This window comes from Ascochyta rabiei, chromosome 2 (assembly GCF_004011695.2).
Source record: "Ascochyta rabiei chromosome 2, complete sequence".
Classification (NCBI taxonomy): Eukaryota; Fungi; Ascomycota; class Dothideomycetes; order Pleosporales; family Didymellaceae; genus Ascochyta; species Ascochyta rabiei.
The window spans coordinates 2104602-2125251 of NC_082406.1; the positions used below are offsets into that span (position 1 = coordinate 2104602).

General features: G+C 49.3%; 8 protein-coding genes across 8 annotated transcripts, besides 7 other annotated features; 7 read left to right on the top strand and 1 right to left on the bottom strand.

Moving 5' to 3' along the window:
* Window positions 1–165: 165 nt before the first annotated feature.
* EKO05_0001569 (uncharacterized protein) lies at window positions 166–1350 on the bottom strand (the record flags this gene model as incomplete). The annotated part of the gene is made up of 6 exons (XM_059635701.1): window positions 166–656; window positions 711–820; window positions 868–915; window positions 965–978; window positions 1033–1163; window positions 1323–1350. 6 exons carry the CDS (start codon window positions 1348–1350, stop codon window positions 166–168), a joined length of 822 nt encoding a protein of 273 aa, XP_059491684.1.
* A 196-nt stretch (window positions 1351–1546) lies between these two features.
* On the top strand, window positions 1547–3287 carry EKO05_0001570 (nuclear GTP-binding protein nug1; the record flags this gene model as incomplete). Its single annotated transcript, XM_038937424.1, has 4 exons — window positions 1547–1559; window positions 1612–1706; window positions 1755–2024; window positions 2076–3287. 4 exons carry the CDS (start codon window positions 1547–1549, stop codon window positions 3285–3287), a joined length of 1590 nt encoding a protein of 529 aa, XP_038802329.1.
* Window positions 3288–3777: 490 nt separating this feature from the next.
* On the top strand, window positions 3778–5642 carry EKO05_0001571 (L-glutamate gamma-semialdehyde dehydrogenase; the record flags this gene model as incomplete). Its single annotated transcript, XM_038937256.1, has 3 exons — window positions 3778–3930; window positions 3988–4095; window positions 4149–5642. The coding sequence occupies 3 exons, from the start codon at window positions 3778–3780 to the stop codon at window positions 5640–5642; spliced, it is 1755 nt and encodes a 584-aa protein (XP_038802330.1).
* Window positions 5643–7005: 1363 nt separating this feature from the next.
* On the top strand, window positions 7006–8968 carry EKO05_0001572 (uncharacterized protein; the record flags this gene model as incomplete). Its single annotated transcript, XM_038937203.1, has 2 exons — window positions 7006–8215; window positions 8268–8968. 2 exons carry the CDS (start codon window positions 7006–7008, stop codon window positions 8966–8968), a joined length of 1911 nt encoding a protein of 636 aa, XP_038802331.1.
* A 213-nt stretch (window positions 8969–9181) lies between these two features.
* Window positions 9182–9931: a mobile genetic element.
* Window positions 9929–10371: a dispersed repeat.
* An 11-nt stretch (window positions 10372–10382) lies between these two features.
* Window positions 10383–12259: a dispersed repeat.
* Window positions 11257–11459: a mobile genetic element.
* Window positions 11260–11456: a mobile genetic element.
* Window positions 12254–12775: a mobile genetic element.
* Window positions 12734–12788: a mobile genetic element.
* A 229-nt stretch (window positions 12789–13017) lies between these two features.
* On the top strand, window positions 13018–14820 carry EKO05_0001573 (Mannosyl-oligosaccharide 1,2-alpha-mannosidase; the record flags this gene model as incomplete). Its single annotated transcript, XM_038945007.1, has 1 exon — window positions 13018–14820. One exon carries the CDS (start codon window positions 13018–13020, stop codon window positions 14818–14820), a length of 1803 nt encoding a protein of 600 aa, XP_038802332.1.
* A 419-nt stretch (window positions 14821–15239) lies between these two features.
* On the top strand, window positions 15240–16227 carry EKO05_0001574 (Glucan 1,3-beta-glucosidase; the record flags this gene model as incomplete). Its single annotated transcript, XM_038937605.1, has 2 exons — window positions 15240–15508; window positions 15567–16227. 2 exons carry the CDS (start codon window positions 15240–15242, stop codon window positions 16225–16227), a joined length of 930 nt encoding a protein of 309 aa, XP_038802333.1.
* Window positions 16228–16730: 503 nt separating this feature from the next.
* EKO05_0001575 (uncharacterized protein) lies at window positions 16731–17777 on the top strand (the record flags this gene model as incomplete). The annotated part of the gene is made up of 2 exons (XM_038937621.1): window positions 16731–16805; window positions 16860–17777. The coding sequence occupies 2 exons, from the start codon at window positions 16731–16733 to the stop codon at window positions 17775–17777; spliced, it is 993 nt and encodes a 330-aa protein (XP_038802334.1).
* A 635-nt stretch (window positions 17778–18412) lies between these two features.
* EKO05_0001576 (uncharacterized protein) lies at window positions 18413–19045 on the top strand (the record flags this gene model as incomplete). Its single annotated transcript, XM_038945008.1, has 1 exon — window positions 18413–19045. The coding sequence occupies one exon, from the start codon at window positions 18413–18415 to the stop codon at window positions 19043–19045; it is 633 nt and encodes a 210-aa protein (XP_038802335.1).
* Window positions 19046–20650: the final 1605 nt, after the last annotated feature.

The following is a 20650-nucleotide window of genomic DNA, read 5'->3' on the forward strand; positions in this document are numbered from 1 at the left end:
CAAGTCGGCGTTGCCGGCGGAGGCCGCTCGTCTCGATGTCTGACTAACCAGCAGGTATGCAAGGGCGTCAACATCTGGAAGAAAACTGGCATTTAGCAACTGCTCACATGGCTGACACATAGATCTGATGCTGGAAAGGCGTCTATTTCGACAGCCAACTCGTCCCTATACCAGGGCGTTGGTAATCTCGAGTTCACCACTACCAGTCGTCTGATCCCAAGCCCTCAAGGTCACACTTTGCATGTCTTTGACAATGTAGTCTGCGCCGGCCTCCACGAGCTGTTCCAACGAATGCGTTGTGTGGAGCGCAATGACAGTGAAGCCAGCTGCCTTTCCTGATCGGACACCAGCTGGAGCGTCTTCGAAGACAACAATAGATGGCATTTGCTGCTGGAGAAGCAGTTTCTTCTCGCCCATCTTGTAGCACGCTGGATCCGGTTTGCCATTCGGCACGTCTTCGGCGGTGACAATGTTTTTGGGATGCGCCAACTTCATGACCTCTAGCCAACCAGTGACCAGAGGACGCGTACCTGAGGTGACGATAGCCCACGGAGTAGACTGTTCGTCGAGTCGATCTAGCATGGCGCGGGAGCCAGGGATCTCCGCAGCATCTGAACCAAATTCGATTGGTATCCGACCTTCAGCGTGGCTGATGTCTTGATGTTGCTGGTCAGTCGTTGTTACTCAGGTGAAGCATGGCGACTACTCACACTCCCAATTAGCCAGCTTTGGTTCGTATATTTGGAGAACATCGATCGAACGTCTGCCGTGTGACGTAGCAAGAATCACCTTTGGGTCGACACCAATCTCTTCCCCGATTCTGCACACCTTAGCCTGAGCTGCCTGTGTTGACATACTGGTACGTACCTTTGCCAGTGCTTGACGATGGCTGGAGTAGAATCAATGATAGTGCCGCTGCTGGGATCAGAGATTATTCTGTGTGGTGTAGGCACTGAGAACGTACTCCATGTCAAACAACTAGATTCTAGTCAGTTCACCGTCTTGCGTGGAAGACTTTGTACAGCCACTCACCAAGCCGTGACATTTAACTGTTTGCGCGGGCGCAGAGAAATTAGGCTCGGCGACGGTCATGGTCCAGGTAATCGTGATAAATCGAGTTGCTCTTCTAAGCTTCCGAGAAAGTGTATATGGCCTTGATATACCTCATGGACAGAGTCAGATGGCGACAGTAAAAGCAAGAGAGCTAACTGAAAATGGCATTCCGGCCGCCTGATTTTAGATGTGGTCAAGCCAATCCCGACAAGCGTGAGTGAGGAGGGCTCGAGTTGAACATCCTCCAAAGGCGGAAACTTTGTTCTGACCTAGTTCGGATGCTTTCAGCGCAAGCATTACGGTATTTGGTTTGTTCGTGTATTGTGTGCTGATGTGATCCTATAGCAAAGGCTTATTGTCAAAGAGCTGAGGGGCAGCAAACAGCAAATACTGCCGCAACTCGCCGCCCTGCTAGCGTAAGAATCTCGAGAAATAATCGAAAATATGGAGCGCATCGAGTGGCAGACTTTCACAACAACAACCACCACACAAAATGAAGGTCGGAAGTATGTACAATTCATAAAAGCTCTGCAGAAACAGTGCTAACCTCTCGCGCAGAGCCAAAGTCGAAGCGCCAGCCTGTGCGCCTGCGCCACAAGATCGAGAAAGCATCTGCGCAAAAGCAGAAGAAGGCGAAGAAGCTGGCGAAGAAGGTACGGTGGCTGCGCACAAGCTATTGAGTAGTTCTGACACATTTGCAGAATCCAGAATGGCGATCCAAGGCGAAGAAAGACCCCGGAATCCCAAACCTGTTCCCATACAAAGACAAGATTCTCGCAGAGGTTGAAGAGCAGCGCAGGCTGAAGGAGGAGGATACCGTCCGTCGTCGCGAGCTGGCCAAGCAGCAGAGAGCAGGCGGAGGAGCTGCTTCGGACGCCATGGAAGACGACGACGACGAATTCGAGCAGTTCGATGCTGAGGGCGACGAGCTTTTGGCCGAAGACAGCGACGACGAGGATTCTATGCAGGTGGTCAGTAGTGATACTGGATGCTGACATGCTTATGACGCTAAAATGGACTAGGACACAAACCCTATGGCTGCGCTGCTTGCATCTGCAAGGGCCCGCGCCGCCGAGTTCGAGTCAAAGAGCGGAAACGCGGAAGACGACGTGGACTCTGACGGCTCTGACGAGGAGGATGGCGCTTCAGGCGTTCGCAAGGACTCGTCGAGAAAGCAGTTCGACAAGATCTACAAGCAAGTGGTTGACTCCGCCGACGTCGTCCTCTATGTACTGGATGCCCGAGACCCCATAGGAACACGGTCCAAAGACGTGGAGCAGCTGGTTATGTCGGCCGATGGAGGCAGCAAGCGTCTTATCTTCATCTTGAACAAGATAGATCTGGTACCGCCTCCGGTCCTCCGCCAGTGGCTCATCAACCTGCGCCGATCCTTCCCCACCCTTCCACTGCGCGCCTCGAAACCTGCGCCAAACGCGAAGGTCTTCGAGCACAAGGACCTCACCATGAAGGGCACATCCGAGACACTGTTCAAGGCGCTGAAGACTTTCGCCGAGTCTCGGCAGCTCAAGCGCTCTGTCAAGGTCGGTATCATCGGCTATCCCAACGTAGGTAAATCATCAGTCATCAATGCATTGGCTCAGAGAATGGGTGGCCGGGTTGGCGCATGTCCTACGGGTGCGGAGGCTGGTGTCACTACAAGCCTGAGGGAAGTCAAGCTGGACAACAAGCTCAAGCTGCTCGATTCGCCTGGTATTGTCTTCCCCAACGACCCAGAAGGCACGAAGGAGAGCAAGGTACAGCAGCAGGCTCGACGCATCTTGCTGAACGCTGTGCCGCCCAAGGAGATCGAGGACCCTGTGCCAGCAGTCTCCTTACTGCTCAAGAGGCTTTCGGCATCAGAAGAGCTCTTTGGAAAGCTCATGGAAGTCTATGATCTGCCTGCTCTCAACGGTGTTGGTAAGGACAAGACGACCGATTTCTTGGTACAAGTCGCACGTAAGAGGGGGAGACTGGGCAAGGGCGGCGTTCCCAACCTTTACAGCTCGGCGCAGACTGTTATCAACGATTGGAGAGATGGACGTATTCAGGGTTGGACAGACCCATCCAAGTACAAGCCTGCTGAGCCGACCGCCACGAACAAGACCGCACCTGCTCTGAAGACTGCCGGTCTTGTTGGAGACCAGAAGGAGATTGTGAAGGAATGGGCTGCCGAGTTCAAGCTGGACGGTCTCTGGGGCGATGAACCAGATGCGACCGAAGCCATGGAGGAGTAGAGCATCTTTGGACAAAATTCGTAATATGGCGAAACGGCGTTTGAACTGATAGACCTTTACGCTTTTGCTGGGTCAGGATCTCATAGGTATACATCGTGACGATACCACTGCATGTTGTTTAGAAGGTCAATCAATAGGCAACGGCCCACTTCAAACAACATGTTGAACTCGATTGCTACCTGAGCGTCATGTGGAGAGCCTTGACAATTTCGAAAAGCCCAAAGTAGCTCCAAATCTTTAGCCGATTCTGCCCATGTGCCATTCTCTGCGACATCGGACGCACCTTGCACTTTTCACTCGTCTTAAGGCGCGATTGTGAAGGCGCAGGGCTCAGGGCAGGTGTTCCGCCCCCACCGCTTCTCCGCTCTGTGCCCCACGCGCGCTTAGAGTCGGTTGAGCTGCTGACCACCGTCACTGGTAGCCTGACTGCTCCAGATACAAATACTAAATCTGCCCACACAAGAGCACGAATCCTTCGCAAAGCATCACAATGAGTTCTTCAAGGGGTCTTCAGTCTATCCGTCCAGTTTCCAAGACCTTCAATGCGCTGCCAGCTGCATACGCTGGCGCGCAGGTCGCGTCCAGACGGCACGCAGGAACCATCGCAAACTTTAAAATCCCCACGATCAACAACGAGCCCAACGTGAGTTCCGAACATGGATATTTCCATATGGGAGGGAGGATCTAACGTGGATTATAGCAACACTACTCGAAAGGCTCAGTGGACAGGCAAAAGTTGCAAGATGCTATCGCAGCCTTGAAGAAGAGGGGAGCTATCCAGGTACCGCTTGCCATTGGAGGCGAACACGTAGGTTTTTCTGATGTGTCGGTGCTTTGATTGTCGATGCTGACCGAATCCAGATCAATAACTCCTCCATCCTCACTCAGCACGATCCGTCGTCCCACGCCGATGTAGTCGCAAAGTACTCCAACGCCAGCACAGCAGACGTCAAGACGGCCATCAATGCAGCCCTCGAGGCAAAAGCAGAATGGGAGGCTCTACCCTTCGCCGATCGTGCTTCGATCTTCCTGAAGGCAGCCGACCTCGTGTCCAGCAAGTACCGATACGAGATCATGGCGGCAACTATGGTCGGCCAGGGCAAGAACGCGTGGCAGGCCGAAATCGATTCAGCAGCCGAGCTGTGCGATTTCCTGAGGTTCAATGTCAAATATGCCGAGGACACATACGGCCACCAGCCCACACACAACTCGCCAGGCGTCTGGAACCGTGTCGAGTACCGACCTCTTGAGGGCTTTGTGTACGCCGTATCGCCCTTCAACTTCACGGCTATCGGCGGCAACCTCCCTGCTGCTCCAGCACTCATGGGCAACGTTGTGGTTTGGAAGCCATCTCCTTCCGCCATTGCCTCGAACTGGCTCTTGTACCAGATCCTCATCGAAGCCGGCCTTCCCCCAAACGTCATCCAGTGGGTCCCTGGTGATGCGGTCGAAGTGACTAAAGAAGTTCTGTCCCACCGACAATTCGCTGCCCTCCACTACACAGGTAGCACGGCAGTCTTCCGTCAGCTGTACGGCACGATCGCAAACGGTGTCGCCGACGGCAAATACCAGAGCTACCCTCGCATTGTCGGCGAGACTGGAGGCAAGAACTTCCACTTGGTCCACCCCAACGTCGACGTGAAGAACGCCGCGATCCAGACTGTCCGCGGTGCTTTTGAGTACCAAGGTCAGAAGTGCAGTGCGTGCTCGCGCCTGTACGTCCCTAAATCTGTATGGCCCGAATTTCAGAAGACCCTGGTCGCAGAGACGGAGGCTCTTAAGATCGGTGAGCCTTCTCAGTTCGAGAATTTCATAGGCCCTGTCATCCACGAGGCCAGCTTCAAGAAGCTTTCTGGTGTTATTGACGAAGCCAAGAACGACAGCGAACTTGAGCTCGTCGTTGGTGGCAAGTACGACAGCAGCAAGGGTTACTACATCCACCCCACCATCTACAAAACCTCCAACCCTAACCATCCTCTTTTGTCGCGTGAGCTTTTCGGGCCCGTCCTCGTTGCGTACGTCTACGACGATGCTGCCCCTGATGCTTTCGAGAAGATCATCAAGCAGATCGATGATACCTCCGAGTACGCTTTGACTGGAGCTGTCTTTGCCAAGGAGAGGAAGGATCTCAATTTTGCTGAAAACAAGCTGAGGAACGCTGCCGGTAACTTCTACCTCAACTGCAAGTGTACTGGAGCAGTTGTTGGCCAGCAGCCCTTCGGTGGATCAAGGGCCAGTGGCACTAACGACAAGGCCGGTAGCGCTACTCTGCTCTCCCGCTTCGTCAACATGAGGGCGATCAAGGAGGAGTTCGTTGCAACCGAGAAGGTCGCGTACCCCAGCAATGAGGTGTAAAATGCCGATAAGCGATGACTGCGTTGGAAGTTGACTTGTGGCGCAATTTAGATTTTGAGCGTTTCGTAAGGCGTTTTGGGTGAACCTGTACGGGATTTACGGGTAACTATATCTACAGAAGCTAGAAGGCAAATACGGTGTTAGGATATGAGAACAGTACGATGACAGCAGAATTTGCAACGCACTTACGACAATACACAAAAGTTATCAGAACAACATCGAGCCTCGGCCCAGTAGCTCTTCTGGACTGGGTAATCTTATTCTGTTTTTGATGAATCGTAAAAGTCCCCACCCGCTCGGGAGCCCCGTTTGCTAATGGCCTGCTAGCCGGACCTTATTTGAGCCGCCTCGTCAAAGCTTGAAGATTTTGATGGATGGTAAATGAGCTTCAAATCAAACACGATGGCTGTGCAAGTTATCGCCTGTGCAAGCTTCGCGCGGGCATTACACAATGAAAGTCAACACCACCGTGATCTGGTGGTCTGCGAAAAGAAAGCGAGAATGGCACCTCCCTTTTGTGATCTCGAGCATGCCGTAATCGGTTCTTGTTATCGACTCCGAGATCACTGCCCAAGGCTGCCAAGCTTTCGACCTCCTTCGAAACTCCACATATATTCTGATGTGGGCTGGCCAGCATTGCGCGCACATACATGGTACTTTACGATAGCCCAGTTGTGCAAGCAATGACTCCCCACCTAATCCTTCGCAGCGTCCGATCCTCCGCTGCGAGGTTGCGCACTTCAAAACACCCGAAGAAAGCAACAAGCCTCGAGTCGCGCTGCCTCGGCATCTCGGTACAAACATCACGTTTTCGGCTGCTTCAACGAAAGGCGCCTTATAATGCACGGTATGCGATCGGCACCGGGAGTCAGATGGTCTTGTAGCGCCTGAGTAACGCTGCGAAAGGCCGTCGGGTCCATTTTTCTCAGTGGCTGTTTCACGCTCCCGTCTCGCTCATTGGCTCATCTCTCTGTATTTTGAAGACTGAATGCGCAGAAGGGGTCCTTGGCATGGTCTAGTTTCGTTCCTCGGCCGAGCAACATGAAGAACTATGGGACAAGCTCTAATGATGGTGTCATCGTCGCATGGATGCCGGAGCCTCGGTGGCGTTCCATTGCTGGAATAGGAGTCTGCGCGCCTAGTGCGTGCCCCAGGTGGGTGTAAATTTCTGTGTTTGCGATGTTTATATGTGGCGTGTCCCGCTGTGATCGCCGTGACTCTGTTATTGCTGCGTTGTGCCTTCCCTTGTTCACTACTTAGTAATAATATCGCGCTCACCCTTCGCATCCTCATTCACATTCACGAACACGCACACGCACTGTCATACTTCAAACCCCCATCGGAACCGAACAAAATAACAAAAATGTCTGAGAAAGCGGCTGAGCCGCAGAGCTCCACTATGGACGTGGAGTCAGGAAGAGAAGGCATTTCACATTGGAAGATGATCCTCGACCAAGGTGTCGTTACCAACGATATCGTGAACTGGAACTACGAGGGTTCCGGCACAGAAGAGGATCCGTACGCAGTCGAATGGCTACCCAACGACCCCAGGAACCCTATGACGTTTGCAAAGACCAAGAAGTGGATCATGGCTATTGCTGTCGCCAACTCGGTCCTCGTCGTGTCGTTCTGCTCTTCGGCATTCTCTGGAGGTGTCCAGCAGATCATGATCGAATTCAATGTTAGCCAGGAGATTGTTACTCTGGGTGTGTCACTCTTCGTTCTAGGCTTTGCTCTTGGACCGCTGCTATGGGCTCCCTTTTCCGAGATGTATGGACGCCAGGTTGTCTTTTTCGGTACTTACCTTTGCTTCATGGCCTTCAACGCTGCCGTCGCCGGTGCTCAGAACATCTGGTCCGTTCTCATTCTCCGATTCTTCGCTGCTGCCTTCGGATCCAGTCCTCTCACCAACGCTGGAGGTGTCATTGCCGATCTTTTCAGTGCCAACGAACGCGGTCTGGCAATGAGCATCTTCTCCGCAGCGCCATTCATGGGTCCTGTCCTTGGACCTATTATCGGAGGTTTCCTGGGTATGACTGAGGGTTGGCGTTGGGTCAACGGTCTCATGGCTATCTGGGCCGGTGGCCTTCTTATCATCACTGCATGCCTCGTTCCTGAGACCTACCCTCCTGTCTTGCTCAGAAGGCGCGCTGAGACGCTTTCCAAGTTGACCGGAAAAGTGTACAGGTCCCGCACCGACATCGACCAAGGCAAGATCTCCCTCGGCGAGGCATTTGCGACTGGCCTTAAGCGCCCATGGATTTTGCTCTTCTGTGAGCCCATTGTCCTGCTCATGTCGCTCTACCACGCCATCATCTACGGAATTCTCTACATGCTTTTCGGTGCTTTCCCTATCGTTTACCGCGTGGGCCGTGGCTGGAACGAGGGCGTCAGTGGTCTTCCCTTCGTCGCGATTGCCATTGGTGTACTACTTGCCATCACCTACGTTATCCTTGTCGACAACAAGATGTACATGAGAAAAGTCAACGAATCCGGCAAGGGATACACTACCCCTGAGGCGCGTCTGCCTATGTGCTTGGTTGGTGGCATTGTTTTGCCCATCGGTCTCTTCTGTAAGTCTCACAACCCGCAAACCTCAAATATCGTTTACTAACGTCCATCTAGGGTTCGCCTGGACAAACTCGCCGGATCTTCCTTGGGCTGCCAGCGTTTGTGCTGCCATCCCTTTCGGTTTTGGAATGGTCCTCGTCTTCCTGTCCATTCTGAACTACCTCATCGACTCCTACACCATCTTCGCTGCCTCCGTTCTGGCTGGTAACGGTATCATTCGATCTATCTTTGGTGCTGCCTTTCCTCTCTTCACAAAGCAAATGTACAACGGCCTAGGTATCCACTGGGCGTCCTCTGTCCCTGCATTCCTCGCTTTAGCCTGCATTCCGCTGCCGTTCCTCTTCTACAAGTACGGAGCTACCATCCGCAAGAAGTGCAAGTACGCCGCACAGTCCGAGGCTTTCATGGAGAAACTTCGTGGTCAGATGGCAGCACAAGCTCAACAGCAGGAGGCTGCTGCCGGAGGCGACTCCCAGGAAACATCCCGTACCGCAACACTTGCAGCCGAAGAGGAGGCTGAAAACGATGCCTACCCTGACGCTACACCTCGGTTTGCTGAGATGAAGACCGAAAAGGAGACCGAGAACCCTCTTAAGAAGGTTGCAACGGGACGATCGACAAGGAGCAGGAGATCAGTCAACCCCGTGGACGAGTACTACGACAACCCGTACGAGATCGACCGTGTGCACACAAGGGAAAGCTTTGTCGGCCGCACGAGGGCCAACAGCACGAGGAGCAAGAAGTCCATGAAATAAACTCGTCTTGCATGTTGTTCGGTTTGATTGAGCGTTCTCGCATTTACAGTCGCATCGCATTGGTGGGATGATTGACATGATACCTGCATCAAATACCCTACATTTATCTATAGTTTGTAATATTCAAAAGTTTACACCTCTTCATTTTACGATCAAATAAAGCTGCAGTGTGGGTTTGGGGTGAGCTGAAAAGGATCACATTCGATTGCTGACTACCGTGTCCGTGCGCGCAACGACCGGAGTCGCGCAACGACCAAAAACCACCTTAACGCTCAAAATTAGATAAGGCTATAGAGCCACCCACAACAGCTATTATTTTGTAATTTTGTAGTATAGTACTAATTAATTACTTATAAAAAAGATATACTATTTAAATTTGGCTAGTAACTTAACGTTGCAGCTACGTGATGTGGTTTTAAGTAGGGGAGCTAGGGACAGCAATAGGGGACTACAACCACTAACATTATCCCTAGGACTATATTTTTAACGCTTTTTTAGCTAGGTTGCTTATAAAGCTTTCTTTTTACCCTTTTAAGGTAATTATATAGCTTTTGCAGCGTTAAGCTCTTATTATTAATGCTGCTTTTTAGCCTTCTGTTTAGCCTTCTAATTTACTGTATTAGCCTTCTCCTTCTTATATACCACCTTAGCTGCCTCTTATGCTACACGCCTCTCCTCCTTCTCCTTCTCCTTAACCAGCTTCTTAGCAGCTGCTACTTCCTTACTAGTAGCTTTTCTAAGCCTCTCCTCCTTCTCCTTACGTTGTCTGACTTGCTTACAGAAGCGTGCTTTATTAACCTTTCTAGGTAACTAGAACACTGCACCACCATAGTACTCCTGCTATTACTGCAAGTCTAAGGTTTTGCTCTTCTTTTTGTGCTTCTTCTGCGTCTTTAGAGTCTTTTTAAGGCTATCTATCTTATGCTAGAGAAGTAAGGTTTTAACTAAGATATAGTAGATTAACGTACTCCACAGTCAAGCGGATCACACGATCGAGCGGATCACTCAAAACCCCACCAAAATTGCCTAAAACCACAACCCTTTATCTCAACAACCACGCAATAAAATCTTCTAAAATTTTCAGGACAGGGCTGCACTAATATAAATAAGAGTATTTAAAAGTCTTAGAGTGCTAGAATCTATAACACAGACGTTATTAAGCAATTACTGTTTTACAGGGGTGTTTAGCACTATTTGCAGGCTATTTCTATAACTATTATAGCTATAAAGCTGAAATCTAGATATGTACTTACTAATAACTATGCAATACTATTCTGAGATTTTAAGAAGATTTTATTGCGTGGTTGTTGAAATAAAGGGTTGTAGTTTTGGACAATTTTGGTGGGGTTTTGAGTGATCCGCTCGATCGTGTGATCTGCTCGACTGTGGAGTACGTTAATTATCTTATCTTTTTAACGTTAACGTACCCCACGGACAAGCCGGTCACCAGACGAGTCGGTCACTTTTGCCAAGCCCCTACCAAACTACCCTTCACATACTAATGCCTTCTTAACAACACTATTTAGACGCGTTAAAAGAAGCTTAGATACAGCTTGCGCTTCAGGCTCTTAAACAAGACGTAACACTCTCTTAGTAACGCGCTGCAGCTATCTACAGAGTCTCTTAAACAACACTAAGCAACTAATACGTAGGACAACCTTTACGCACTAATTCTATAGCTAACTTACAGAAGCTAGATAATAATAAGAAGAAGGTAATTGTTAAACATGTTCTTAAGCTAGACGCGTAAGGGTTTTTCCCTTAGCTCTTAGATGTAGCTACTATAGCTAATTCTTTGCGCGCTAAGTATAATCTAGGTCCTGTTAGCGCAAACTGGCCTAGTACGTTTGTTAAGCGGCACCTAGAGCTTATAGTTAAGTTTAATTATAAGTATAACTACAAGAGAGCCCTCTATAAGGATCCTAAGGTTCTACAGAGCTAGTTTAGCCTGGTAGCTAACACTAAAGCTAAGTATAGCATCTAGGATAAAGACACATACAACTTTAACAAGACAGGCTTTATAATAGGCCAGATCTCCCCAGGAGCAGTTGTTACAGCTTTAGAACGACAAGGTCGGCCAAAGGCTGTCTAACCAGGCAACTAGGAGTGGGCTACGGCTATAGTAGGCATTAATGCCAAAGGATAGGCTATTCCTGCCTTCCTTATCTTTAAGGCCTACTACTACCTCTCTGCCTAGTACAAAGAAGAGGATCTGCCTTAAGACTAGGTTATTAGAGTCTCTGATAACGGCTGGACTACTAACAAGCTTGGTCTGGACTAGATAAGCCACTTTGACAGGCATATAAAGAAGCGTACTGTTAGCACCTACTATTTGCTTATTATTAATAGTTATAAGAGCCACAACTCTCTTAAATTCCAGCAGTACTGCAAGGATAGCAAGATAATTACTCTTTACTTACCTTTCTACTTATTACACCTTATACAGCCTCTTAATATAGCTTATTTTGCTGCTTTAAAGAAGGCGTATAGGTGCTAAGCTAAAATACTTATATATAACTAGATTAACTATATTATAAAGACAGAGTTCCTACCATGCTTTATACGCGCCTACAACGCTGCAATTACTTCTAGGAATATCTAGGGAGGGTTCTGAGGCGCTGGACTAGTCCTGTTTGACTTACAACAGGTTATAAGCAGCCTTAATGTGAAGCTGCGCACGCTATTACTACTACTACCCGTTAATAACAAGCTCTAGCAGTTGCAAACCCTAAGTAACACCCTTAAACTAGGGTTGTAATTAACGCTTATAAAGACAAGGATTCAGAGGTATATAGATAGCTTGCCTACCTCTATAGTTAAAGCGTTTAAGAAGGTCTTAAAGGAGGCAGCTATAATTGCGCACAAGCTAGTGTTAGCACAACAGGAGATTGCTGAGCTTTAAGCTGCTAATAAGGCAGCTACATAACAAAAATTACATAAAAGAAAGTAGGTTAAAAAAGAAGGTACTCTAGTAGTTAAAGAGGGCTAGCAATTAACAGCCCTAAAAGAGTTTAGGGCGCGTTGTAATGGTAAGAAGGCAAAGAAGCAGGTGCGCGCTGAAGTGGGTGAGCCTTCCTAAAGGCGCTGTGGACGGTGTAGTAAGACTAGACATAACGCGCAAACGTGTAAGAAAGAGGTAGAAGTAGTTTCTAAATAATATTACAGACTGTACTGCAGTTTGTAGTATTAATTTAGGTTGTTTTAGGTTATAATGGGGTGGAGTTTGGTAGGGGCTTGGCAAAAGTGACCGACTCGTCCGGTGACCGGCTCGTCCGTGGGGTACGTTAGAGTATTTAGAGATTTTGTGCTATAGCAGGTTAAAGTAGAGCGTATATTTATTATAGGAATTAGCGTTATAATATAGTTAATCTATCCTAGTAAAGTAACATAAGATAAGATAGATAGAGTACTTGTTAATAAAGCAGGTAACCTAGCTCTTACTAACTAGATTTTAAGCCACTAGTAACGCAAAATTCTAGATTATCTCTCTAGTAGGTAGTAAGTAACAAGTACTAAGTAACTCTATATACTTTATAAGCTCTATCTCCTATTATAGCATTAAATGTTGCTAGTTAATGTCCTTAGTCTCCTAGGAGTCCTAAACGTGCTTGTGTCTCTAAGCTAGAGTTACGCAGTTAACGCTAAACCTAGTAGCAAAATACTAATATATAAGTTTTTTGCCTAGTTTTAGCACATTAATTGCTGTAAGCGCTTTGTTAATAGCTGCTATAGTTGTTAAGTTACAACGCGTCAAAGTATGGTGTAGTTGTGATGATTTGGTTGTTGCGCGACTCTGGTTGTTGCGCGCACGGACACGGTAAAGGGTTTAATGTGGATGTTTCACATCTGCTCCAACATGCGCGGTTGCACTAAATTAGCAGCACCTACCATATCGAGACACATCGCAACTTCCTCGGCTCTTCACGATGTCCGACATTATTCGACCTTCCGTCTTTACGCTTAAGCGCTCAATGCTTCTTCCCAGGGGAATGAGTGCTACAGTTACGGTTCCATTGTGTAATATCACTTGAGCTTGCTGGTTGCCAGCCATGGCTCGTTTACGCACTCGACACATTGCTTTCTGTGCAGTTCTTGTCTTATTCATATTCTTCTTCTTACCGGCGAACCACACGATCGCCTATCTTCCGCAATCCAGCTATGGCTCCTCCTCTAGAACCGGAACCCACGCGCTCGCGCGGTACATGAACGATCCCGTCTATGTTCCCGACATTCGCGCGAAGAACAGCAGCTTCGACTGGAGTTCAGTCAGAATAGCGCATCCACCTCCGCTCACGCCCGTTCTACCTCCGCCCGTCGCCCATCGACCCCGCATCCAGTACCGGTTTAAGCCAGACCGCGCAGACGTCGCCGTAATACAGGAGCAACGACGCTTGGAAGTGAAGCGAGTCTTCCAAAAGAGCTGGGCGAGCTACAGAGCAAAGGCATGGATGAAAGATGCACTCAAACCTATAAGCGGACAGTATGTCGACCAGTTCTCTGGCTGGGCTGCGACACTGGTGGATAGCCTGGATACGTTATGGATGATGGGGATGAGGGAGGAGTTCTACGAGGCTGTGGAAGCGGTGGCTTCTATCGATTTTGGAAAGAGTACTGCTGCTACGGTGAACACGTTCGAGACGTGTATTCGGTACTTGGGCGGCCTGCTAGCTGCATATGATTTGAGCGGACATGAAGTTTTGTTGAAGAAGGCAATTGAGGTTGGCGATCTGCTGTATGCAGGGTTTAACACGGAGAACGGGATGCCCGTAGATTTCATCAACTTTGAAAGCGCGAAAGAGGGATCCGGTCTGAGGGTGGAGAGTCAGGTGGTCAGCGCGAGTCCAGGGACGATCACACTGGAGTTCAGCAGGCTGAGCCAGCTCACAGGCGACAACAAGTATTATGCAGCGGTATCGCAGGTCATGGAACTGTTCTACCAGAATCAGAATGCAACGAGGTTACCGGGTATGTGGCCGATGATGGTGTCCATGAGCCAGAAAGACGTGGTTTCTGGCTATCAGTTCACCATCGGTGGCAACGCAGATTCGTTGTACGAGTACCTGCCCAAGGCTCATGCGCTGCTTGGTTCGACGGACCCGAGTTCAGCAAAGTACGAGGCCATGTCGCGCTACTTCATGGACACGGCGAGAGACAATCTCTTCTTCCGACCCATGATTCCAGGAGGCGAAGACATCCTGATCTCTGGCAACTGCGATGTCCTGGATGGCGGCGCACGTCTCGATCCCGAGAGCGAACATCTCTCCTGCTTCATTGGTGGGCTCTATGCACTAGGTGGTCGTTTGTTCAGCAGTGACGAGTATCTCGACATCGGAGCAAAGCTAGCCCGTGGATGCGCCTACGCCTACAGATCGTTTCCCACAGGCATCATGCCAGAGCGCTACAACATGGCCTTGTGTCCTGGCAAGAATCATCGAGCAGACTGCGCTTGGGACGAAGCTGCTTTTGCTGAGGAAGCCGCCAACCGCCCGCAATACAAATCAGACCTACCAAAAGGGTTCACTACTGCCAAAGACCCTCGGTATATCCTCCGACCTGAGGCAATTGAGTCAATCTTCATCCTTTGGCGCATCACAGGTGATGCGTCTTTCCGCGAGACGGCTTGGGACATGTTCGAGGCTGTGGCTAATGCTACGGATACTCAGTACGCAAATGCTGCGATCATGGATGTCAATATAGTAGGTGGAGGTGTAAAGGAGGACTACATGGAGAGCTTTTGGATGGCGGAGACACTAAAGTACTTCTACTTGTGCTTTGCAGATACCGATTTGATCAGTCTGGATGATTTTGTCCTGAACACAGAAGCGCATCCTTTCCGATTATCGAAGGGTTAGCAAGATCTCCATACAATCATCTGGGAAGGCATTGACGGTATTTGGTTCCTGTAGGCTACAAACCCTCATCATGCAACAACCATAATCTCCTGCAGAGCCTCATGTACTGACAACAATGCCGCCAACTCCACAGACCCACTTGTTTTAGTGCTTGCAGAAGATTGGTGTTCCTGAATTGGACGTTCAAAACAGCGGGAGCCTAGCGCCGCCCCTGGACCAAGCATCCCAAGCCGAGCCTCAGCACTCTTCTCTCCCCCATTCTACGTCAGTACAGTTGCTTTACAGTCATTCTTTTGTCTGCCTTCATTTTTAATCCAGTCGTTCTTTAGACAACTAGCTCTTACCGAATCCTACACTCTCTCCACCTCTCCAGATCAACTCCTGTCGAACATCTTCCAAACTCGCACCACTCAGTCGCTATGCGTTTCTCTACCGTCGCTGCCACCGCTCTGGCAGCCAGTCCTGTCATTGTAGCCGCAGCCAAGGGCAGCATGGGCTTTGCGCTTGGCACCAAGCAGCCTTCCGGAAGCTGCAAGACGCAGACTGACTACGAGGACGATTTCGAAGCCATCAAGCGCGCATCTGACGCGACTATTGTTCGTGGTTACTCTGCCTCAGACTGCGACTCAGCGAAGAACATCATGCCCGCCGCCAAGAGCAAGGGTTTCAAGGTCGTTCTTGGTATCTGGTACGCGAACATACATAACGCAAGAAGTCTGGCAATCACAAGGCTAATACATACGCAGGCCTGATGTAGAGGACTCCTTCCAGAAGGATCTCAAGGCTATCACCGACGTCGCCAGCACCTATGCCGACTCCATCTACGCCGTCACCGTTGGCTCCGAGACTCTCTACCGCGGCAACTTCACCGGCCCCGAGCTGAAGGAGAAGATCAGCACCGTAAAGGGCAAGCTGCCCAAGGGCATCAAAGTTGGAACCGCCGACTCCTGGAACAAATTCGCCGACGGTACCGGTGACGCTATCATTGGCACCGCGGACATCATCATGGTGAACGCCTTCGCCTTCTGGCAGGGCGCTTCGCGCGACAACGCAACGAAGGTGTACTTGAACGACATGTTTGAGGCGATTACACACATTGAGAAAGTTGCCGGTGGCGTTGACAAGACGCCCGAGATCTGGAATGGCGAGACTGGATGGCCCACCGTCGAGAACACCGACTACGAAGCAGCCAAGGGTGGATTGGACAACGCTAAGCACTTCTACCAGTACGGATTCTGCTCGCTGCTCGATTGGGGCTACAACGCTTTCTACTTTGAGGCTTTCGATGAGTCCTGGAAGCCGGCTTCCGTTGGTGACAACGGCAAGGTAGCAGATGAGACTGCGTGGGGTGCCATGACTGCGCAAAGAGAAACCAAGTTCTCGCTCGTGTGCGAGTCGAGATCCTGAGAGATTGTTGTACATATGGCCGAGGTGCATTGAGGATGGGAATGTACAGTTGCATGTATGGCGTCGATTGATTCGTATATTCGTGTAGATTTTGCCCTGGATTTTTGCTTTTTCTTCTTCCACTTTCATGTCCTGAGAGAACATGATCTGAAACTAGGAAAGTAATGAAGTGAGCAATCTTAGATAAGGTGGGTGGGAGCTTCCCATGTTGCCATAAAGCTCAGGCGTGGTGGCTTCCAATTCTTGCCCAAACAGCATTACATAAAGGCCTTTAGCAGTTTCCCGCAGGAGACTTGAAAAGCTAATCACACCTGTAGTCTTCTACGTACTCACAAGCATATGATACTCCTGCAAAGCCATTCTACGTGCCTCCTAACTTTTAGAGTGAATTGAATGGGTCCGAGATTAGTGCTCGCTTGCTTTTCGGCCGGTCTGGCCGAGCTTTGGCCGAAAACATTATCGAACCGCCTGGCTGAAGATTGATATCCAGCCACATATTCGCAATGGCTTCGTCGTTTTTGAGTGAGTTTCCCGCCAAAGCTCCTGCAGCTCCGACACGAAAGCTCCGATATGTAGATGTACGGTCACACCCTTTCCGAACTCAACATCATTAGCTGATTCATGAAACTCAGGTCGCCGTTACAGCAACAGCAAAAGATTTTGCAGGCATATATCGCGGGAAGCAGTACCATGAGCCCGACTTCGAGGCTGTCCTAGACCGAGCAGCAGTATCTGGCGTAGATAAAGTAATGCTCACAGGCATGCTACTTTCAGACGTGCCTGTCAATCTCGATATTGCAAGAAGAAGAAAAGAACAATGCAGAGTCACTATTGGTGTACATCCATATCATGCCGCTGAGGCTGATGAAGGAGGCGAACAGTATTATCAGGATCTTGCAAAAGCAATCAATACTACCGTCCAAGAGGAGCCTGGACTGTTAGCCGCGTTTGGAGAACTGGGGTTGGATTACGATCACCTAGCTGCAGCATCCAAAGAAACCCAGATTCGCGTGTTCAAACGACAGCTCGACATGGTCGTCTCCGAGGGATGGCAATTACCACTGTTTCTACACTGTCGAGCAGCCTTCGACGACTTTGTGGCAATTCTAACACCCTACTTGGAACGCCTACCTCTTAAATTTGGCTTGGTCCACTCTTTTGTCGGCACCACATCGCAGATGCAAACACTCATTCACATGGGACTCGAGGTAAGCGTCAACGGGTTCAGCTTCCGCGACCATGAGAGTCTGGAGATGGTTTGCGCTATCCCTCTAGAGAAAATGCAAATCGAGACGGACGCGCCGTGGGGCGAAATCCAAGCTACAAGCGAAGTATCAAAGGCGTATCTAAAGAACGCAACGAAGTTATCATACGTTGCGAAGAAGAAGGATAAATTCGTTATGGGTGAGATGGTCAAAGAGAGGAACAAAAGTTGTAAGATGGAAGGTGTCGCGCTGATCGTTGCGGGGCTAAAGGGCGTCAGTGTTGAGGAGGTAGCTGATGCAGCATACACCAACAGCACAAAAATGTTCTGGGGAAATGCCAAGTAATGCAATGTACACATGGGAGCACGTAAAAGCTTGTATATCGGGACTTGATCACTCTTGTCGCAAGCGATCAATTACTATGTAGAAGAAGTCAAGGACACCCCAATCCAAGAAGTCACCAGCCTCAGGCGCCACGTCAACCTCAACAATGCGGTCTTACAAGCCACAGCCCAAATCCCTGACCAGAGGCAAGGAACTGGGAGGTGAAACAGAGAACACAGCTCCTGCTACGGAATGTGCTGCGACTGGACTCGGTACGAGAAAAGGGCCCGGTTCAACCAATGTGTGGATTGTTGTGAACTTCTCTGAATAGTACAAACGACAGCTTTCGCATTGCCTTTGAGTAGCCTCCGATATCCCAGACAGCTTTTGAGCGATTCAAACAGCCTTTATGATGTCGGTCTTGCGTCTTCGAGAACTAGTGCGCGCTAGCAGCTTAGTCGGATGAATGATCGTTCCTGCCATCTGTGTACGCAAGCACTTCTACCTGGCATGGGCGACCTAACCTGCCCATGCCATTAGCAGCTTTTCCAATGCCAAATAAATTGATCTTACACTGATGGTGTTCTACTGACTCCAGAGTTACCTTCAGACTCTTCCTATCGAATACTTCGCGCAACGCGTCCATTATATTCACGATGACCATTACCGAAATCGCTCTGCTGCACCTCTCGCCAGATGTCGCTGTTGACGACGCCAAGCTCCGTTCGAAACTTGTCCGCGCGAAGACCGTTATGCAAGAGTTTACTGGCCGATCCTTCTATTATCTCCAGCAAATCGAGGATCCAACGTACGTCTACATAGTTGGGGAATGGGAGTCTTTGAGCCAGCATATGAACGATTTCATTCCAGGCTCGGACAATCAGGCAGTTCTCGAGAGCCTCAGGGGTTTGATGAGTGTGGAGTGGCTGCTGCACATTGATGTGCCGCATGCAGGCCTGCCGCTACCAAGTACTGTTACGAACAAGCACAAGGCCCCAGTTTACGGGATCGTCAGGCACTATATCAAGGACGGTCAGAAGAGCCAGTTTCAGCAGACGTTCGATATGGAGAAGCATAATCTGCAGGAATTCGTGACCAAGGGCGATTTTGGAGGGGGCTGGCGTGTTGACAAGGAAGGCAACAAGGACGAATGGGTACTGTTGACACCATGGACGAGCGTTGAGCAGCATCATGCGTTCGCAGAGACGGATGGATTTGCGAATTATGGCAAGATTCGAGAACACATTGATGGCGCAGAGATTAAGCACGCCCGGATATTAGACATTTAGTCTGCACAGCTTGACGTTATCATCTCAAACAGTTGTTATCCTGGGTACAGTCTATCTGAGACTGAGTGCATCTAGAAGAAAGTAAAAGTAGATAGATGTATAGTGTAGTGCAACCGAGTAGTCAGGTGCAACGGAAAAGTGATCAAGTCCCTGAATACCTTTTCCTCTTATTATCTCCCTGCAGCAGAGCAGTGCTTTCGGAGGCCCAAGAGTGAAAGACATTACTGATAAGAAAGAAAAACCAACTCCGCCTCACTGCAAATCCCAGTCTTTTTGTAATGAAGATCGCCTTTGTCTCCAGCTCTGTGCTGGTTGTCAATGAGAATTTATGATTCCTGACCTCACCACTTGAAGGAGCAGAATAGTGCGATATTAAAGAATGCCTCATGTTTCTGTTGATGATGGGGCTGAGTGTAAGGACGAGGGAGAAGAACGACATGACAATACGCTGACGCTTGCTGATGTCAATTCGTGGAAACGCTGAAATGATCGCACATGCTTTACGAGCTCAGGAAGATGTCACATCGGGCAATCGAAGATGTGCTATTGGGTTTGATTACTCCCGAGATTCACTCCACCATACTAACAATTGTTCTAGTCGAGCATTCGTACAAAAGAACATGCCACCAGCGTTTTTGGGGATTCGGCGCGCAGCATACTTTCATCAGCTGAAACAGCAACGGCAAAACTTGCTACTATCTATGGTGACGACAGCTTCAATTGTAGTATTATCATGATGTAGTGCTTTACTACGCCCTTTTTTCTTTCGTTGGCCGTCCATATGAATACTTATACTGCTTGGTGGCAATAACAACAATGATAGCAGCACTAAAAGGAGTTCTGCCAGGGTGAAAACTGTTCAAGATACAAGCTATACTTATGTCATAGCATGGAGAGATTGCAGGTACAACATAGACCATGCTAGATTACTAGCAGAACGTGCAGGTAGTCAGCTCGCTACATGTCCGAAGGGTCTAAACAAACTTTTCACAGCGGCATGCAGAAAGTTGAGGACTGGATTGTTCAGAGCATAACAGTTGGAAGCCTCGTTGTGGCGTTGCGCTAGCTTTTCAATGCATCCTTCTGGGTACGTAAATGCATGCAAAGCTGTCTCTACATGTGTTTATCCGTCGAATCGTTCTCCACAGGGAACCGTCGTGGCCTGTTAGGTCAAAGATTGTGACGTGTAGTGGGGGAATTGTTGCGTCCATGAACCGCTTGAGTATACGACTGCCGCAGGGCTTTGTATTTTTCACTAATGACGGCAAGTGTTTCCCGGAGAGGTCTCGTAGGAGCCCTGAAAGGATTGGATACCGCTCCTCCAATCGAAACACCCCACTGAGACACTATACGTCTGTCCACAATCTGTTCACTACAAACCATCCTGACTCGTTGAGATAAATCAATGGCTGTACCTAATTCGATGGACCCTATGCAAGTAAAGATGGGAAATTGAGCCACAGTCAGTCACATGACAGCCATACAGACGTTTCCATTGGTCTATCTGTTCACCTTCACTGGCTGCTGGTTAGCAGATAACCGAGTTTCTGAAGGAATAAGAGTACTTGCAACTTGTTTCTTTCCAATCAACTTGCCCTTTCAACC